Source organism: Fringilla coelebs (genome assembly GCF_963513975.1).
Source record: "Fringilla coelebs genome assembly, chromosome: 19".
NCBI lineage: Eukaryota > Metazoa > Chordata > Aves > Passeriformes > Fringillidae > Fringilla > Fringilla coelebs.
The window spans coordinates 9802714-9820531 of NC_140045.1; the positions used below are offsets into that span (position 1 = coordinate 9802714).

General features: G+C 56.3%; 1 protein-coding gene across 1 annotated transcript; it reads right to left on the minus strand.

Annotated features, from left to right (window-relative positions):
- Positions 1 to 701: 701 nt before the first annotated feature.
- On the minus strand, positions 702 to 11379 carry TRIM47 (tripartite motif containing 47). The gene is made up of 6 exons (XM_084218571.1): positions 10643 to 11379; positions 8845 to 8940; positions 8039 to 8269; positions 7297 to 7492; positions 6539 to 6613; positions 702 to 4453 (listed from the first exon to the last, which is right to left on the minus strand). The coding sequence occupies exons 1-6, from the start codon at positions 11372 to 11374 to the stop codon at positions 3828 to 3830; spliced, it is 1956 nt and encodes a 651-aa protein (XP_084074697.1). The 5' UTR covers positions 11375 to 11379; the 3' UTR covers positions 702 to 3827.
- Positions 11380 to 17818: the final 6439 nt, after the last annotated feature.

Below are 17818 nucleotides of genomic sequence, written 5' to 3' on the forward strand. Positions count from 1 at the left end.
GCTATTCCCTGGATTTGCAGCCCAGTCCTGTCTGAGAACCAGACACGGGTGGGGGGGAAAGCACAAAAACGACATAATGGAAACCAGATTTAAATAAATGCAGTGACATAATCTGTATGGTTTCTTGGCAGGAAAAGAACAAGTTTGTGCTTTTCATATCCGCTTTTTCAATAAGCAGTAAGTTTCCCTTTTAAGAAACAGCCATAACAAACAGTTCTGATTCTTCTCCTATTAAAGTCAGGAGCAGAATCCACTCGGCTTCCACCCAGATGGAGCATTGGCACCTCACATGAACTAAGGCTCACCAAATAACATTTTTATCCTAACTCCAATTGACATTTGGGATTAAGAAAAGCAGCCTTCACTTTAAAAAGATGCTGCTGTAATTGCCACTGTGTGTGTGTGAAGCTCTAGACCTCCTCATCACACAGAAAATTTTGGAAATTTATACTCTTAAAACTTCAAAACACTAAGGAAAAAATACCTAATCTGATAATCTTTTTTATTTGTAGGATGAGGACAGACATAGAAGAGAGAACTGAGCCAATTCATTGTTTTGAATTGCCCAGGGCTGACAATTATTATTGGATTTTAAGGTTCTTCCGCTCTTTTTGCAATAAAAATGCATGTGTGGCAGAATTCCCTTGGACACACTTGGAAAATAAAATTGTGTTATTTTATTCCAGATGTACAGGACACAGAAAAGTAAACATGAGATAATGGGACAAGTCAAGTGGTTTGGTATTGAAAGGAAAGACAACCCAGGGCAATGACTGTATCATATTTAATGGTCAAATCATAGTCTCTAACACCATGACAGGATTCTGTTACAGTTTTTTCACACACTGTAAAACACCCTACAGTTACTGTATTTAAAAAATCCTAATTAAAAAGAGGAACACTCTGTGACAGCAGAAATAACCCATGGAAACAAGGAAAGGCTGTTTAAATTGCCAAGTGCTATGGAGAGCCATCTCAACTCATCTCACCCTGCTTTTAACCCTTTGTATACAGCAAAATCAGGGATGCAGAGCTGGCACAGGGCACACTCCCTGATCGCTCCAGTTTACAAATCCCTGGCAGCACAGAGCAAACTCTGACTCCTGAGGGGATTGCTCCTCTTTTAAACCATCCCTGGAGCAGGAGGGGTTTTAGCACTCCCAACCAGGACAAAAGCAAGCAGCAGGAAAGAGAGGCTTGGGCAGCACCTCCCAAGCGTGGCACATCCACAGGAGCCCCCCGGATGCTCCGTGGAGCTGATCCATGAATCCCCCAAAGCAGCAGCACAGCCCCACACCATGCCCAGACACCCCAGGGGCCTCTTGAGCTGCTCCCAGGTGGTGGCAGGGTGGAGAGAGAGGATCCCTCTGAGCCCCCCGACCCCTGAAGGAGGTCAGAGGTTTGTGTCTGTGCGTTGGGAAAGTGGAGGAGGGTGGGATGAGTGGCTCCAGCCCGGGTTTCCCCTTGGAGCAATCCATCCACCTACAGTGAAACCAAACAGGGCAAAGACCCAGATCTGCTGTGTTTACTCTGGCAAAACTCCTGGCTGCAAACTGTGGGAGTTTAGCCTGAATAAATGAGATTTAGGGCGCAGATGTGGGAGATCTCTTCCTGCAGAGATGAAGGTTCCTTCCCTTCCTTGTCCCGCCAGGATGTGACCGTGCACGGGCTGTGGCACAGCTCTGCCTTTCTCCTTCCACCAGGAGCTCCTGACACCCCGTTCTGCCCCTGAGCAGAGCAGCCTGCTCTGTGTCACCGCTGACAGCTCTGCAAGGGCTGAGCCCTGCAGGGGCCGCCGGCGCCAGCCAAACAAAGAGGGCTTGGAGCTCAGGACGCAGGGAATGAATTCCCATCCGGACAGAAGTCTGGGCAGCATTCCCACCAGCCAGGAAAGGCCAAGATTTCAGCTGAAGATTTCATTCTGGAAGCCCTACTGTTGCTTTTCCCACTGCTTGCTGAGTTTAGGAGTCACCTCATGCAGGGGGGGAGGAGGAGGAGGAATTTGCAGACAGATCCCAGCAAGCCCCTTCCCAAACTGACTCACCAGCCTTGCCCCAGGGAAGGGGTGGCTGCATTCAGACCTTTCATCCACTAAAATATCCTTATTTTCAGGGCACTGGCAGCTCTTTCTGCACCAGCAGAAACTGGCAGCTCTGGCAAAGGAGTCACAGTAAAGGAGCTCTTTGAGCCTCAGCATGTAAACGTGGCTTTAACTTCAAACCTCCCAGCTTTGTGCCTGCCTTTCATTCACATTCACATTTTTCCCTTGGCTCCCCTTGAATATAGCACTGATTTCCAGCTTATCCTTTGGGGAAAAAAATATATATATCTCATATATTTAGCTGAATGGGCTGTTGATTATTCCTGCTGGTTGTTGCATCATCCCTGACTCACTCATGCCAGTGAAGAACCTGACCCTCTGTATTTTCTCTCCAGGTGTACATTACACAGCACCACGGTTCTGTAAAGCAAGCTTTGGGAGGTAGGTAGCAAAATAACCCCAGAAAAAACAAACTTGTGGAAAGGCACACTGTGCTGAGACAGGGGCTGCTCTGTGCTGCCCTCACAGGCAGTATTTCTGTGTTTTCCTTCTGAAAAAGCTCCCTTAGGACATGTGAACTGGCAGTTTTGTCTCTCAGCCTCGAGCTTCCACCTTTCCTGAAGGGAACAGTGTTCCCTCTCGCTTGAGAGTAGTTTTTGTTAATTGTTACTTATTCCCAGAGTCCAAAGGGTCATTTAGTAGCTGACTGATGCTGCACCTTTATGGAGGCACTCACAGCTGTCCTAGAACACTAAACCAGACCATTTATCTCTGGGACAAATTCACAGCACCGCTGTCACTTAAAAATCTCTAAGCTAAGGAGCAGATTTTCAGCTCAAGTGTGCCCAGGGTTCTTGAAGAGTTGGTCACTCAACAGTACTAAAATCCCCCAGGACAGCCATGCTATCAAAAACATGGGGGGAAATTTGGCTGTAAAGCTTTGCTAAGAATTGCTAAGAATGTGTGTACTTAGAGCACATCCTCAAAACTTGGTTTGTGCTCTTCCCTTCCCCATCTCCAGGTGGGAACAGTGGTGCTGCTTCTAGGCAGGAGGTTTCTCCCTTTCCCAGCTGGGCAGAGATCCTTGTTTCACATTTGCAGCACTGATGGGTGGGCAGCCCTGCAAGGAGAGGTACTGCATTGCCTCAGCACCACCCCAGCACCACCCCAGCACCAGGCTCCTCCACATCCCTCTCCCTGGAGCACCATCTCGCCCATGCCAGGGCACAGAGGTGATGGGAAGTGGCCACGTCTGCCTTGGGACCCTGAACACACCTGATCCACACAGGGCTTGCAGCATCAAAGGCACTTTGTGAGGAGCATACAGAAGGTGTCAACGAGGCAGCACTCAGAAAAGCATCAGGAACTGAGCCTGAGATAAGGCACAAAGCATCTGCACAAGTTGCCGGGGCAGAGCGAGCAGAGGTGAAGCAGAGGGACTGGGCAGGTGGCCAGGGCACAGCTCCAAATCCATGTGGCACTTCTGAGCAGCACACTTTACCAAGAAAGGCTGTGGCAGTCCCTGATGTCCAGAAAGGGAAGCTGAGGGGCAGGGAGCAGCACAGGGACTGGCCCAAGCTCACTCAGGGGCAGAGCTGGCACTTGGATCCAGCCCCGTCCTTGCTCCCAGCCCTGCCCATCAGGAGGCTCCATCCAGCCCTGGGTCCCCAACAGCGCAGAGAGGAGGGAGGGCTGCCACAGAGACAGACAGGGCTGCCACAGAGAGCTGGCAATGACCTGCAGGAGAGACCTCCGTGGCTCTGTCCGTGCCCCCGTCCCCGGGCGGTCACCGGCGCTTCAGCACCGACACGCAATCCTTCTTCAGCGGCCCGATCTGCAGGTGGGCATCCACGCTCTCCAGGAAGAAGGCTGGCTTCAGCTTGCACGAGAAAAGAGAGGCAAACTGCCGGTTGATCTTGTTCTGGAACGGGTCGAGCTTCCCCTTGGCAGAAGGGGAGACCTTGAGCTGCTGCAGGCAGGTCATTTTGGAGTCCTTGACCCCGTAGAAGGTCAAAGCCTTCTCGGAATACTCCAGGAAGACGCCGATGGTGTGGAAGAAGGGCTGCTGGACGGGGCGCTCGAAGCCACCAAACCAGGCCACATAGTTCTGGCCGTTCCACTGCAGGCAGCAGGAGCTGTCGTTCCTGCCCAGGCGGCCGTGGCTGTAGGCCTCCCGCGGGTCGAAGTCCTCGGCGATGACCCCGATGCTGACCCAGCCGTCGATCAGCTCCACCTCCCAGTAGTAGTTGCCCCTGTTCATGAGGTTCAAACCCAGCACCTGCTCGCAGTTGACGAAGCGGGTGGGGCTCTCCGGGTAGGGGATGGGGCACAGCACCCGTTTGGCCCCCTTGGTGCCAAACAGCTGGATGAACTTGTCAGCTGTGTCGCTGTCCAGGTCGATGATGAAGGCGACTGCGTGGGGCAAGAGGGAGAAGTGAGCATGTGGAGGGAAGTGCAAGGAAATCCTCCCTGCCCCAGACTTTGATGATGAGCATGATCCTTTCTGACCCTTCCCATCACTCTGTCCCCTTGCTTTTAAGTCCCATGCAAATTTCAGTCAGTGAGGATGAAAGGGTGAAAGAGCTGATACTCCCATAAGCAGGATGAATACAGGTAACTGGGCAGAGGGGCTGCTTGATGAGCTCAACTGTGATACCAGACATTGGAGAATCCACCTGACAGACTGGTGGAAAGGAAATGGCACATAAAAGCATATTTCAGGTAACCACAGACCAATGCAGTTGAGAGAGACCCCAAGGAGAGAGATCCCAAGAAGAGAGAACAGCCAGGCATGCCACAGCTGCAAACAGGCAGTCCCCAGCAAGTATGGCCATGGGCCAGGTGAGAGCCACTCATGGATCCCAAACAGAGGGGATGCCCCAGGAAGCTCTTCCAGGGAACAACCCTGGGCATGGATCACATCAGCTGCATTGCAGTCTGAACCATGGCGTGTCCCAGTCTGACAGCAGATGAGCACACCTGTTGGGAAGGATGAAAGTTTGACAAGAAAGTCTCACAGATACGTGTGCTTGGCAGAAAGATTTTTAAATGTGGAGTCTGATGAAGGAATAGAGTTGGAAGCAAGTTTTGATATAGAAGAAAAGAATTGCTAAGCCAGTCTCACTGAGTAACCAAGGAGGCAAAGGGTGTGTTAGTTAGAACAAAGGATAAACCCACCTCAAACAAGAAGATGTTTTTACCAAGCAGAAAGATAGCACAGGCAAACAAGTCTACTGAGGTGGCAAGTAGAAAAAAGGTCTCAGAATTTTCCACTGCCAAGAAAACTGAAAAACAACTTGTAGCTTAAACTGTAATGTGCTAACTTTCAGTGATTGGAGAACACTAACATGAATATGGTAATGATAGCAGTTATGATAGGCTATAGATAATTGTTAAGGTATAGATTGGTTCTACTGTATTAAGAGGCTCAGCAAAGAAAAGTATATAATGCAATGTAACCAAAACCAAAGGGTGTCCAGGCCTGCCTGCAGCTGGAGCTGACAGCTGTAGGCACAGGCTCTGTCACCCACCACCCTGGACTGCTACAATGTCTTGGATGGAATAAACTGCATTTTGGAGAGGTGCCTGGAGTCCCGCACCCCTCATTTCAGCTCTTACACACACCCTCCTTGAGCCCAGGTTTTGCTGCTCTGTGCCACAGAGGCAGATCTTGTCCCCTAAGGACACGTCAGTAGGTGACCCCATATCCCCTGTAAGGCTGAGGACACACAGGTGGGGTGTGGGAGCTCAAGCCCAGCCCTGCACCCTCCAGCCTCAGCCTCTCCTGCCCCACTCTGCTCCACCACTGTGTGATCTCTGTCATTTTGCTGCTGCAGACAACCCTCACCAGCCCAGGGTCCTGTAGCAAACAAGGCAGACAAACACAACACACAAACTCTGATCTGATTTAAAGAGGATCCAATCTGCCAAGGGCTGGAAAGCTGCAGGAATTACACAGGACGCCTGCAGTGCCCCTGGGGCAGCTGGGCCAGCAGAACCACAGACAAGGGAAAAAATCCATCAGCTAACCAGGCTCTGGCTGTTGTCAGGAAAGCCAGGAGGCCTCCCTGTTAGCCAAGCAGAATTTCCTCTGCTGGTGGCAGAGCTCCCACAGCCACTGGATCAGCGCCGGGCAGGCGGGAAGGAGAGAGGAAAGGGAAGATGGGCCTTAGCAACAACCCAAAGCAGAAGTCCCCCAGCAAAATAAATAAAATACCACCTAAACCCATGAAGAGGAAGAACTAGTCACCACCTTAAAACCTCCATCTTAGCTTTATATATATTACTATAGTCTAAAACCTTAAACTCTAAGTTTTCTACTATGTGATGTTACACATTTCTATTCAAACCACAACACGTAATCTTAATTCTATTATTTAATTTTGGAAGCCTTTCTCCACAGCCTCAGGTTAAACGTAGTGTTCTCTTGAGGGTCTGTGCCTTTCAGCACAGAAAGCCCAAAACTCTCAGTATCCAGGGTTCCAACACCCCACTTACATTTCAGGAAATAATCTCGGCTCTCCAGGCAGGCAGGATTGTTTGACTTGTCTGGAAATCGGGATTCAGCCAACGCTGCAGAGACGGGGACAGAAGGGTTTGCATCAGCAAAGGAACCAAACCACCACCAAGGGGTCATTGTCCCCTGGAGCATTGTCCCCTGCCTCTGATGGCACCCAGCTGTCACAGCCCCAGCCAGCAGCTCCGCTCCCCCTGCACATCCCCTGTGGCTCCCACACAGGAAAGGACAGACACCACTTTTGTCACCCCAGGGAGGTGGGCAGTGGGGCAAGGAACCAGCTGCAATTCCCAGGGGCATCCCAGAAAATGAAAAAGGAGAGAGCTCAGGTTGAATGAGACAGCAAGGGAGAGAGCTGCCACATCAGCTCCCTAACCCTGGCATGTTTGGGAGCCCACAGTCTGCCCCGTGAGGAGGATTGTCTGTCCTGGGAAGAAGAGTCCCCTTTCACAGGAGGCCACTTTGGCCACTTGCCCCCTCCCACAGGGCCCTCCCTGACTCCCGGGCTGTTTGTTGCCTCTCCAGTCTCCGGTCTCCGTGGAAAAATTCACAAAACCTCAAAGAGGCGTAAGCTCAGACAGGGATTGTGCAACGAGCAGGGAACCCGTGCTGAGCAGCTTCCAGGGCTGGAAGGAGAGGGGCCAGAGCTCCCAGGGCCATGCAGCCACCTCCCACCCACACAGGGAAGAGGGAAAGGGACAGGGAACCGTCCAGGCAGAGGGGCCGGGTGAACACAAACCTTCCTCCATCTCCTGGCAATTCAATCCATCAACTCCTTTCCCCTGCAAGTGGTTCCACTGGTTTTTGCAGGCAGTGGACAGCACATCTTTCATGGCACCCACAACTTGGGTGCACTTGGTGAAGTTCAGCTCTCTCTGGAAGCTCAAAGGTGGAGAGAGGTTTTCTTCCATGGCTGCTTTCAAGGCCTGAAATTCCTGAGCCAAAAAAGACGGAGTTTCAGGAGGTTTCAAACAAGCCAAAGTTGTCTCTTGTTCCAGGACCCCACCCGGCCCTGGAGGATTTGGGATCTGGCAGCTCTCAGGACTTGGCCCAAGGACAGCATAAGGGAGGAGAGCTCTTTCTCAGCCACGTGTTCCTGGCACCTTCTCTTCACTCCCTTTCAAACCCAGACTCAGACCATGCCCACCTCGCAGGGAGCAGCATCTCCTCCCTAAAATGTCTCCTCTTGCTGGGCTCTCAGGGAGGGGGGAGGATGCTGGAGGAGGCAGTGGGGCACCCCCCCAAAGTCTTGCTCTCCCCACACCCAGGTACCCCCTCTGGGCAGCACATCAGCCTGTCCTGAGTCACAGACAGGACAGAGGTGGCTGCCTGGTCCCCCTGGGAGAGGGAGGGGAGGGGACAGAACTGAGCCAGCAGGAGTGAGACTCAGCAACCTGCACATCCCAGGCCCCCAGCTCCATGGGAAATGGGACAAAAGCCCAAAATACAACACTGTCAGCTCCTTCCTAGCCCCATCCCACCTGGAGGAAGTAGATGGTGTCGGTGCTGGGGACGTTCTCCAGGCTCTGCTTGCACTGTGCCAGCTTGGCTCGTCTCTGCTCCTTCCAGCGGAGATCGGCCTCGGCCTCCCCCAGCATGGAGCGCTCCCCGTCCTCGATGAATCCTGTCACCTCCTTCTGGAAGGCTGCCAGCACCTCAGAGGCCTCTGCAAAGAGCTTCTCGACCCTCTCCCTCTCCTTTGTGGCAGCACCCTGAGTGCAGGGAGAGAGGGGTCAGGACCCACAGGTGAGGGTGTAGGAGGGCCACGCCTGTGCCCTGCCCAGCACCCAGATCTCAGCTCCCTGGAACTGAGCTCCCTGCCCCTGACACTCCAAGAACTTGGGTGACACTTCTTGGGTGAAAGAATCCCCCTTCACCCAGGAACTCGGATCACTTCACAGTGCAGCTGTCAAGAGATCTGGCTGGGCACAGCCACTTATTGCTGCATCACATTTGGTGTTCCCAAGCAGGAAAGTGTTTGCACAAGGGCCAAAGGGCCCCCATAAGCCTGGGGAGAGAAGGTGCAAGAGCCAGAGGATGCCCTGGCATGGACCTTGCCCTGTTCCTTCTTCCATGTCAAAGACTAAAGCAACCAGAGATGCCAGGAGTGTTAGCAGAGATGAGGAGAAGGAATCCTCAGGGGTCTCTGCCAGGATCACCATCGTTTCACGGTGTTCCTGTAACCACCATCTTTACAGCCCATCCACCCCAAAACCTCACAGCCCCTTCTCCTCCACCCCCAGCCCAGCAGAGCTGCACTAACGGAGCAAAGGCATTGCAGAGTCACCTTAATGAGCTCCACCATCTTCTTGGCCTGGGTGATGGTGACTGCCAGCTCCTCCAGCTCATTCTCCACATCACTGAGGAATTTGGCTTGTTGGGCCTGCAGATGTGAAGGACAAACAGTGAGCTTTACCCCCAGTCCCACTGGGAGCCACAGGGCATTCAGCCTCTCCCTAAGCAGATCCACAGAGCCTCTCTGACCGTGACCTCGCCACAAAGCTTGGCATGAAGGATGCAAGGGGAACCATGAGTTGTTTTCCTGTTTTCCTTCCCTGCAACATCCAACCTGCAAACCCTTCTCACTCAGCTGGAAAACGAAAGGGTCATGTCCAGGTCCAAGTTCTCCACCCCAGTCCCAGCGGAAACTGAACAAAACAGGAATCTGAAAGCAAACCCATCAGGCAGTGATTGCAGCTAAGACTGCTCTTAGTGAGAACCCAGGGCTGGGAAAAATCCACTAGCTGGATTTTGGTGCAGAAGCTGAAAGGCGGGCCTGGAGCACTCAGAAACTCTGCACAGAGTCCCCTGGAGGTTTCTGTTTAGGAGCAAAGCAAACCAGCTCCGGAGCACGGGCTGCAAAGGAAGCACCTTCTGAACACGGCGCTTCCTGAGACGCTATTGTTGGCTCATCCATTGCCCATCACGAGGACGGGTCCCTCGGGAGCCAGGAGGGCACTCCCCAGCCAGACAGCTCCCTGCTGATGCTGAACCCCCTGGCCCTGCTCCCTGCAGGGCTTGTTCCCGGGCAGGAGCTCCAGGTGCTTTTCCCGTGCATCCATCCCAGCCCACAGCCGAGGGCGGTGGCCGAGGGCAGGCACAGAGGTCCGGCAGGCGACATTAAGCAGCGCCTGCTGAGGTCTGACAGCTCCTCGGGGCGGGGATTACACACACTTTCTATTTTAAGGCGCCTCATGACTAATAATGCCGATAAAAGGGTTTTCCTGCAATCCTAGCAGCCCATCAGGAGGGGGAGCTGGCTTGGGGCTGTTGCTTGGGGCTGGGCTCCTCCTTGGAAAAGGCAAACTCTCCCAAGGTCTCCAAATGTCTCATGGCCATGCGAGATGCCACCACACCGTGAGACTCACAGGTTCCCATCTGCCTGCAGCCCCACAGAGGTCCCACACTTTCAAGGCAGCAGTGCCCAGGAAGGCAGCACCACGTTGGGACTGGAGCCCCGGCTCCTGTGAAGGCTCGTGGGTGTGAGTTTAGGAGGTGACTCAGTCACATCTGGGAATGGGAGTGATGGAAAACCCCCGCTGCCAAAACGGCAGGATACAAAAGGCTGGGGGAGCGGGAGCGGCGGCCGGGCCGGCTGCCAGCGCGGGCGAAAAACCGCCGGGAGGGAGCTGTGGGAACGAGACGGGGAGGGCGGGTGCCGGGACCGCGGGGGCGGCCGCTGTGGGGTGTCCCAAGCAGCCTCGCCCCAGCCCTACACCCACTGTGTAGGGACTGCGAGTTCGGCTCCGCAGCGGGAAGACTCCCACGGGATGCCCGGCAGCGCCTCTGCTCCGATTCCCGTCCCCACCTGCCCATCCTGTCCCAGTCGCAGGGGTTCCCTGATGGCGCAGCACCCTGTCCATATGTTGGGGTGGAATTCCCCGAGGGGTGAGAGTACAGCGTCCCCTCCGCCACATGGCATCCCACCAGTGCTGCACCTGCACACACCGCACCTGGGGACGGGGCTCCCCGTGGATGCAGGATGAACCGCTCCGAGGGATGCCGCACCTCACAGCACCCACGACACCCCCACACCAGGGTCCCACCCGCGTGGGGACCTCCGCGCCCCTCCCCACCCCACGCACCTGCTTGTGCTCTCGCTCCTGCTCGAGGGGCACCACGTCGTGGGCGCGATGCTCGTGGGCGCGGCAGCGGGAGCAGACACAGCTCTGCTCGGTGCGGCAGAAGCCGTCCAGGGGCTGCAGGTGGCGGGGGCACAGCCCCTCCTCCAGCCGGCGCAGCGGGGCCACCAGCCGGTGTGCGCGGAACGCCGGGGCGCGCCGGTGCGGCTCCAGGTGCGCCCCGCAGAAGGACGCCAGGCACACCAGGCACGACCGCTCGGCCGCCACGCGGGACCCGGGCGGGCACACATCGCACAGCACCACCGCTCCTTCCTCCCCCGCAGCATCCTCCTCCTCGGCTCCCGGCGCCATCGGGGACGCGGCGGCCGGGGACGTCGGGGACGCGGCGGCCGAGGACGACGGGGACGAGCCGCCGGTGGCGGCCGCCAGGAGCGGCAGGAGCTCGCACAGGGCGCGGTTCTTGCAGAGGCGCAGGGCCGCGGGGACGGGCTCCTGGCACAGCGGGCAGCGGGCGGCCCCGCCCGCCCCGCCGCCGTCGGGGGGGCCTGGCCGCTGGCGGAGCTCCTGCAAGCAGCCCTGACAGAAGTTGTGTCCGCACGGCACCGTCACCGGGTCCCGCAGCACGTCCAGGCAGATGGGGCAGCAGAGGGGACCCTCGGGCAGCCCCGGAGCCGCCAGCGCCAGCCGCAACGCCGCGGCGGAGGACGACGGGGCGCTCCCGGGCGCAGCATCCATCCCTGAACGCCCCGACCGGCCCCGGCCCCGGTCCCAGCCCCGGCGGAGGCGGGCGGCAGCCGCGCCCCGCCCGCCCGCTCCGCCTCCCCGCGACCGCAGCTGGGGCTCCGCTCCCCGCGGTGCCTGGGGGGGCTGCGGTGTCCTCGGGGCGCTGACCCACAGCATCGACCCCGGCACCTGGTCCCACGCACCTGCCGCCCTGGAAAGAGCCTCACCCCAAATGGAATTTGTGCCCATCTGGTCCCTCTCCCTGGCATGGGCTGCCTTCAGGGAGATCAGCCCGGGGGAATGTCACCGTGCTGAGGAAGTGCTCTCCCCCACCCAGGGTCTGCCACCTCCTAAAGGATCTGCCCCACTGGGATCTGGGCCCTCCCCAGGGTTCTATTGCTCCCAAGGGAAGCTGCTGACCTTCCCCTAATCTCCCATTCAGGGAAGCTGTTGCCAGCCCATTCCAGTCCCTCTCCCAAGGACCTGCTGCTCCCCTTGAGCATTTCTTCCCCCTCTAGGACCTGCTGCTACTCCGCTGCTCCCCAGGTGCTCCCCACCCTGGGGCCCCATGGAAGGTTCTGAGCCCCCACAGTGCATAGACACAAGTGCTTTCCTGGCAGCCCTCGTGTCCATGGACCCACACAGCCCTTCCCAAAACAGGCTGCAGTGCCGAGGTCTGGCTCACTGTCCCCTTTTCCTCTGGGGTCTGGGAGGAACTGGCAGGCACCAGAGGGCTGGGAGGCCCCAAAGTGCTTTTAGAGTGAAGATCTGCCTCAGGAGATCTCTGGACCCTTCTGTACAGGATACACAGACAATTTTTTGACTTGGATAAATTCCCAGGTGCATGCTGGCCCAAGGCCTCACCCAAGGACAGGGCTGTCAGGAGCAGAGAGGTGTCGAGTGAAGCAGGAAGCACAAGACAAATCATATCTGTTTTTGAAGAAGAAGACTGAACCTTTTAAGCTTTTTGCCCCCAAAGGAAAAATGACGTGATTCATTCCCCAGGCATTCACATCCCCAGCACTTTTGAACCCAGTGCCCAGTTTCACCCTGTTAATCCTCACAGGAGGGGGAGGAGACATCAGACCTGCGTCTCACCCTTGGAAAAACATCAATGAAAACTTTAGATTTTCTTCTGTGTCTGTGGATGCCATGGGACAGCAAGAGAGAAACGGCAAGCGTTTCTCACAACGGTTTTTGAGAACTTTCAGGGAGTTGTATAAATGTGATAACTTGTTAGGATAAACAATCTGCAGGTGGTGTTTTTGTACTTCGTCTTTCTGTTCTTCTCAAGGACGGTGTGTGAGAAAGGTGTTTTTGTTAACTAGCCAATCGAATAAATTGTATCGTGTCACTCTATATAAACCGCGCCGTTCCCTTGAATAAAGCCTTCTTTGTTCTTTCTGCAATCCTGCCTCTCACCTGTTCCTGTGTCATTCCCGGCGCAAGAGGGACATCTGGTGACCCGACGTGTGCGCTGCTCCGGCCGGCCTTCGCGGAGTGCGGCGGACCCCCGGGACCCCGCCGGACCCCACGGGGGCGGCTTGGCCGCGCTCGGACCCGCTCTGTGTCCCCGGCCTTTCCCCCGCCCTTCTCGCTGGGCTTGGTCCGTGGGGCTGCCCTGATAACCGGGACCTGCGGGCGGGGACGGACTTCCCAGAACGTGGACAGTTCGTGAATTGCTGGGGCTGGGTGCCGCTGTTTCCGTGATGGGGGATCGGGATGATGACGAGAACAAGGTTTTTTCTGTGTGGAGGCACCTCCTTTCCTATAGGGGGTTCTCGGTGCCTGACGCCTCGTTGATGGACCTGCTGGTGTGGGCCAGGACTCATGAGTTCCCGATGGACATGGCCGTGGCTTTTGACCTGGGCCGGTGTCAGGAGCTGTGTGGTCTGCTCGCGGAGGAGTTTTACAGAGGGGACGATGCTGTGCCCCCACTCCTGGCTGTGTGCGACACCCTGTGCGCAGCGCTCCGGGACCGGCCCGGAGGTTCGGAGACGGACAGGGGTGCTGCCGGCGCTTCGGAGAGACGATCGTCGGGTCCCGGCTCCCCGTCTGCGCAGGGTTCGGCCCCCCCCTCTTTGGGGAGGGGGGCTGGGGGTTCGCTGCGACAGAAGTTGAGCCTTTCCCCGCCCCTGCTGCCGAAGAACCGGGGTTCTCGGCCGAATGATGTCCCGCCTTTCTCCACCCCTGCTGCCAAAGGACCGGGGATCTCCTGCCCGACAGCAGTCCCGCCTTTCCCCCCCCCTGCCGTTTGGGGGTCAGCATTCTCCGGCCCCGCAGCCCCCTCCCGGAGGGGTCGGCTCCCGCCCCGGCGGTTGCCAGGACACTGCGGATCGCTCCGGCAGCTTCCTCGTTATCAGCCATGGAGCCTGTGCAGTTGCACCGGCCAGGCCCATAGCGGCTGCTAGCGGGCAGCTGCCCGCCCCAGCCGGTGTCGTGTTCCCGCCCGGGTTTCCCCTCCTTCCCCGTGGCTCCTGCACAGACAGCAGCGGCTGTGAGTGCGGCTCCGACACCGTCTCTCCGAGCGGTAATTCATGCAGCAGGGGCAGTGCCTCTTCCTCATTCCGGCGCGGCGGCCGCTTCCTGTGTCTTAGTGTCTTCTACACCTCGGCCAGGACAGCCTGCGGTGCCGGAGGTGCCGTCGGCTCTGGCTGCGCCGCCCGCTGCCCGGTCTCCGGCCGCGGCGGTGCCGGTGGCCGGTCCGCCTCTGTTCCGCCCTGTGACTGTCCCTTCGGGTTCGCAGCCCGCGGCCGGCTTCTCGGATCCGGACCCCTTTGTTAACGTGCCACCCCCCGTGACCCGCTGGGCGCCCTCCCCATTCCTGGCTGGGGACTCGGACAGCGATGATGACCGGCGGCCGGTCCCCCGGCAAGGGCGTGCCGCGGTGGGGGAGGGCCGGCAGCGGCGGGCGGAATCGGCCTCTGCTCGTCACCTCTGGATGCTGCCTCCCTGTAGGGTGACCGTGCGCCCCGACAATCCCCGCAGCTTTTGGGACGCGGTTAAGGCGCGGCTTTCAGAGGCTGAGGATGAGGGTCTGTTGGGGGGAGCGGGAAGGTCACGGTCTGCCTCGGGGGGAGAGTCTCTGGGGGTTCGGGGGGGGCAGGTTCTGCCCCATGGCAGCGAGCAGGCTCATCCTGTGTTTGAGGCTGTCCTGGATTCGGGACAAGCCGACAGGCACGGGGCGATTGCCAGGCGGGTGATTCAGGAACTGCGGGGCGAGGTTTCAAAGCACGGCCTTGGCTCGCAGGAGGTCATGCAGACTCTCCGGGTGATAGGCACTGATCTGCTCTGTCCGTCTGACATCAGGCAGCTTGCGAAGCTGCTTCTCCGGCCTCTGCAATTTGCGATGTTCTTGACGTTTTGGATGGAGGATGCTGCGAAGGTTGCAGCAAGCAACAGGCTTCTGCCTCCAGAGGATCCTCGGCATGGTGTGGGAGTGGATGCTCTCCTCGGGGATAGTGCCTACTCCCATCCTGATTTTCAGGCTACCTGGGATGTTCTTGAGCAGTGTCAGGCTCTGGGGTTTGCTGCATTGGTGAAGACCATCAAGGCGTCCTCTCCTGATTTCACTGACATAAGGCAGAGGCTGGGTGAGCCTTTCATGATGTTTGTCGAGAGGCTTAATGCTGCCATGGAGAAGCAGATTGAGGAGACTGGACTCAGAGAGCCCCTTTTGAAACGCTTGGCCCGGAACCATTCAAACACTGAATGCTGGAGGATCATAAATTCTCTTCTGGAGGATCCTTCGGTGGTGGAGATGGCCAGGGCGTGTGCTGGGATGGGTGCTGTGGATCCCGAGGTGTCTGCTCTGGCAGTCACTGTGCAGTCAGGCCAGGTACCCTTAGGGGGAGGACACAGGAAGAAGAACAAGAGTAAGGGCAACAAGCAGCAGGGTGCGCCCAAGCCGGCGGGTGCAGGTGCCGAATTCTTGTGTGCTAGGTGCCTTAAGGCAGGTCACCTTGCCAGCCAGTGCAGGTCGAAATTTGGCACAAATGGCCGGCCTTTGGCAGGCCTGTGAAATGGGAGTAAGAGTGCCAAGAGGAACTGTGCCTTGACAGAAGTGATTCCTCAGAGCACGGTGCCAGCCCGGATTTGCCCAGCCAGGTTGGAGACATCACCCACGGCTCCACCGGCGTGGATGTGTGTACTGCCAGTGCAGTCATCCTGGAATCCAGTGGTGAGCACAAGGTTCCCTTGAACGTCCTCTGGCACAAGGTCTGGGTGCATTGCTGGTGGGGAGATCTAATGTCATCCACCAAGGGATCTTTGTTCACCCAGGAGTTATTGACTCTGCCTTTGCAGGTCTGATTTTTTCACTGCTTTCACGCCCTCTCCCCCTGTCACTATTCTGGCAGGCACTGGGATTGCTCATCTTGTGTTTTTTCAGTTGTGTGTCCCCAGGATTGACCCACAGACTGGGACTGGTGGCTTCAGACCCAAAGGATTGCCACAAGCCCTCTGCTCTGCCACTATTTCCGCACAGCCACCCCAGATGGTGTGTGCTCTGACCCTGCCGGGTGCCCACCCACTGACGATGAAGCTGCAAGGTTTGATTGATGCAGGGGCAGACGTGACTGTCATCTCCCTCTCTGTGTGGCCTCTGGGGAACACCCGTTATGGGGGTAGGGAGTCCAGCATGTACCATGATGAGCCAACACTTTGTGCTTGTCGGCCACACGAGTGGGCAGGTGGCTGCAGTCTGAGCCTCTGTCGTTTCAGCCCGGTCACTCTGTGGGGTCAGGTTGTATTGGCTGTCTGGGGGGTGCAGATTGGGGTGGGTTTTTGATAGGGGCCATTGCGTCAAAGGGTGAGAAGTACCCAACTGCTGGCTGCCTTTACAGTGGCTGGTGGACAAACCCACTGGGGTTCATCAGTGGCCCCTGATGGAGGAGAAACTGCTCTCCCTTTGTGAATTGGTTCAGGAACAGTTGCAGCAGGGACATGTTGAGCTTTCTATGAGTCCCTGGAATACTCCCATCTTCATGATAAAGAAGTCTGGGAAGGGGAGGTTGTTACAAGACCTCCAAAAAGTCAATGCAGTGATGGAAGGCATGGGGGCATTGCAGCATGGTATGCTGTCGCCCACCATGATCCCTATGGGATGGGAGATCTTGGTTGTTGATTTGAAAGATTGCTTTTTCCTGATTCCTTTACATCCTGATGATCAGCCAAAATTTGCCTTCACAGTGCCTTCAGTCAGCAATGCCAAACCTGTGCAGAGGTGTCAGTGGAAGGTTTTGCCACAGGGCTGTCACAGCAGCCTGATTATTTGCCAGTGGTATGTGGCTCAGGCCTTGTCCAGTGTGCACAGTCAGTTTCCTGACGTGTGTTGTTATCATTATATGGGTGACATCCTGGTGGCAGCCCCCATGCAGGATGAGTTGCTCAGGATATGGCCTCAGCTGTTTGCTGCCCTGCATGCTTACGGGCTGCGGGTGGCCCTGGAGAAGGTTCAGCTGCATCCTCCTTGGAAGTATTTGGGGGTCAAAATTCTTGACCAAACCTCAGCATCAGGAGGTGCAACTCTCAGACTCTATTCGGACCTTGAATGATGCCCAGAAGTTGATGGGTGTCATCAGCTGGTTGTGTCCTTACTTGGGACTGACCAGAGAACCCTGTTGTTTGGTACTTTGAAAGGGGATCCTGACCTGAGGTCGCCTGGGGAATTGACCCCTGCAGTGTGACAGGCACTGGAGGAGGTCCAAAGGGCTTTCTGCCCGCCAGGTTCACTCAATAGATCCTTCCATTGATGTCACTGTTTTCGTCACTGATCCAGATTTTCATCCTATGGGTATCATTGGCCAGTGGAGTGACAAGTGGTCTGATCCCTCGCATGTTTTGGAATGGGTCTTTTTTCCCCACCAGCTGAAGAAGACAGCGCCCTCATCGTCCGAGCTAACTGCTCATTTGATAATCAAATGCCATCAGTGGTGTTTGCAATTGCTGATCCTGCAGTGATCATTCTTCCTGTGGAGCGGGAAGATTTTGAATGGATTCTTGCTATTAGGGCTCCTTTGCAGAGTGTGCTGCAAAGCTTTTCTGGGCAGAGTGCTTATCATCTGTCCAGTCATAAGTTGCTGTGGCTGGCAAAGACAATGGGGTTGTTGTGGCCAAAGAGCAGCCAGGTGCTGGGGCAAGGGCCCACTGTCTTCACTGATGGCTCTGGGATAACAGGGAAGGCCGTGTGACTTTGTCACTTGGGGTCCTGGGTATGCACGTGTCTCCACAGACACTGGAGTGCGATGGGTACCTGCAAAGTGCATCTGCTCTAACTTGCAACATCAATACTGGAATGTGGCCAACAGGCAACCTTTGAATGATGACCAAGATAACGACCAAGATGACAACCGGGGACTGAATTTCATCCTGTTTTCTGAAAAAGGACTGTTTTGAATTAGAATAATTATATGACTTAAAATTGATAGTGTATTTTATAAGAGACAGGCACAAGAC

Coding starts and splice junctions, on each gene's coding strand:
- TRIM47 (XM_084218571.1), bottom strand. CDS start 11,374: ATGGATGCTGCGCCCGGGAGCGCCCCGTCGTCCTCCGCCGCGGCGTTG. Junction 6,614..7,296: donor TTGCCAGGAGATGGAGGAAG/GTTTGTGTTCAC, acceptor CCGTCTCTGCAG/CGTTGGCTGAATCCCGATTT. Junction 4,454..6,538: donor CCGAGATTATTTCCTGAAAT/GTAAGTGGGGTG, acceptor TGCCCCACGCAG/TCGCCTTCATCATCGACCTG.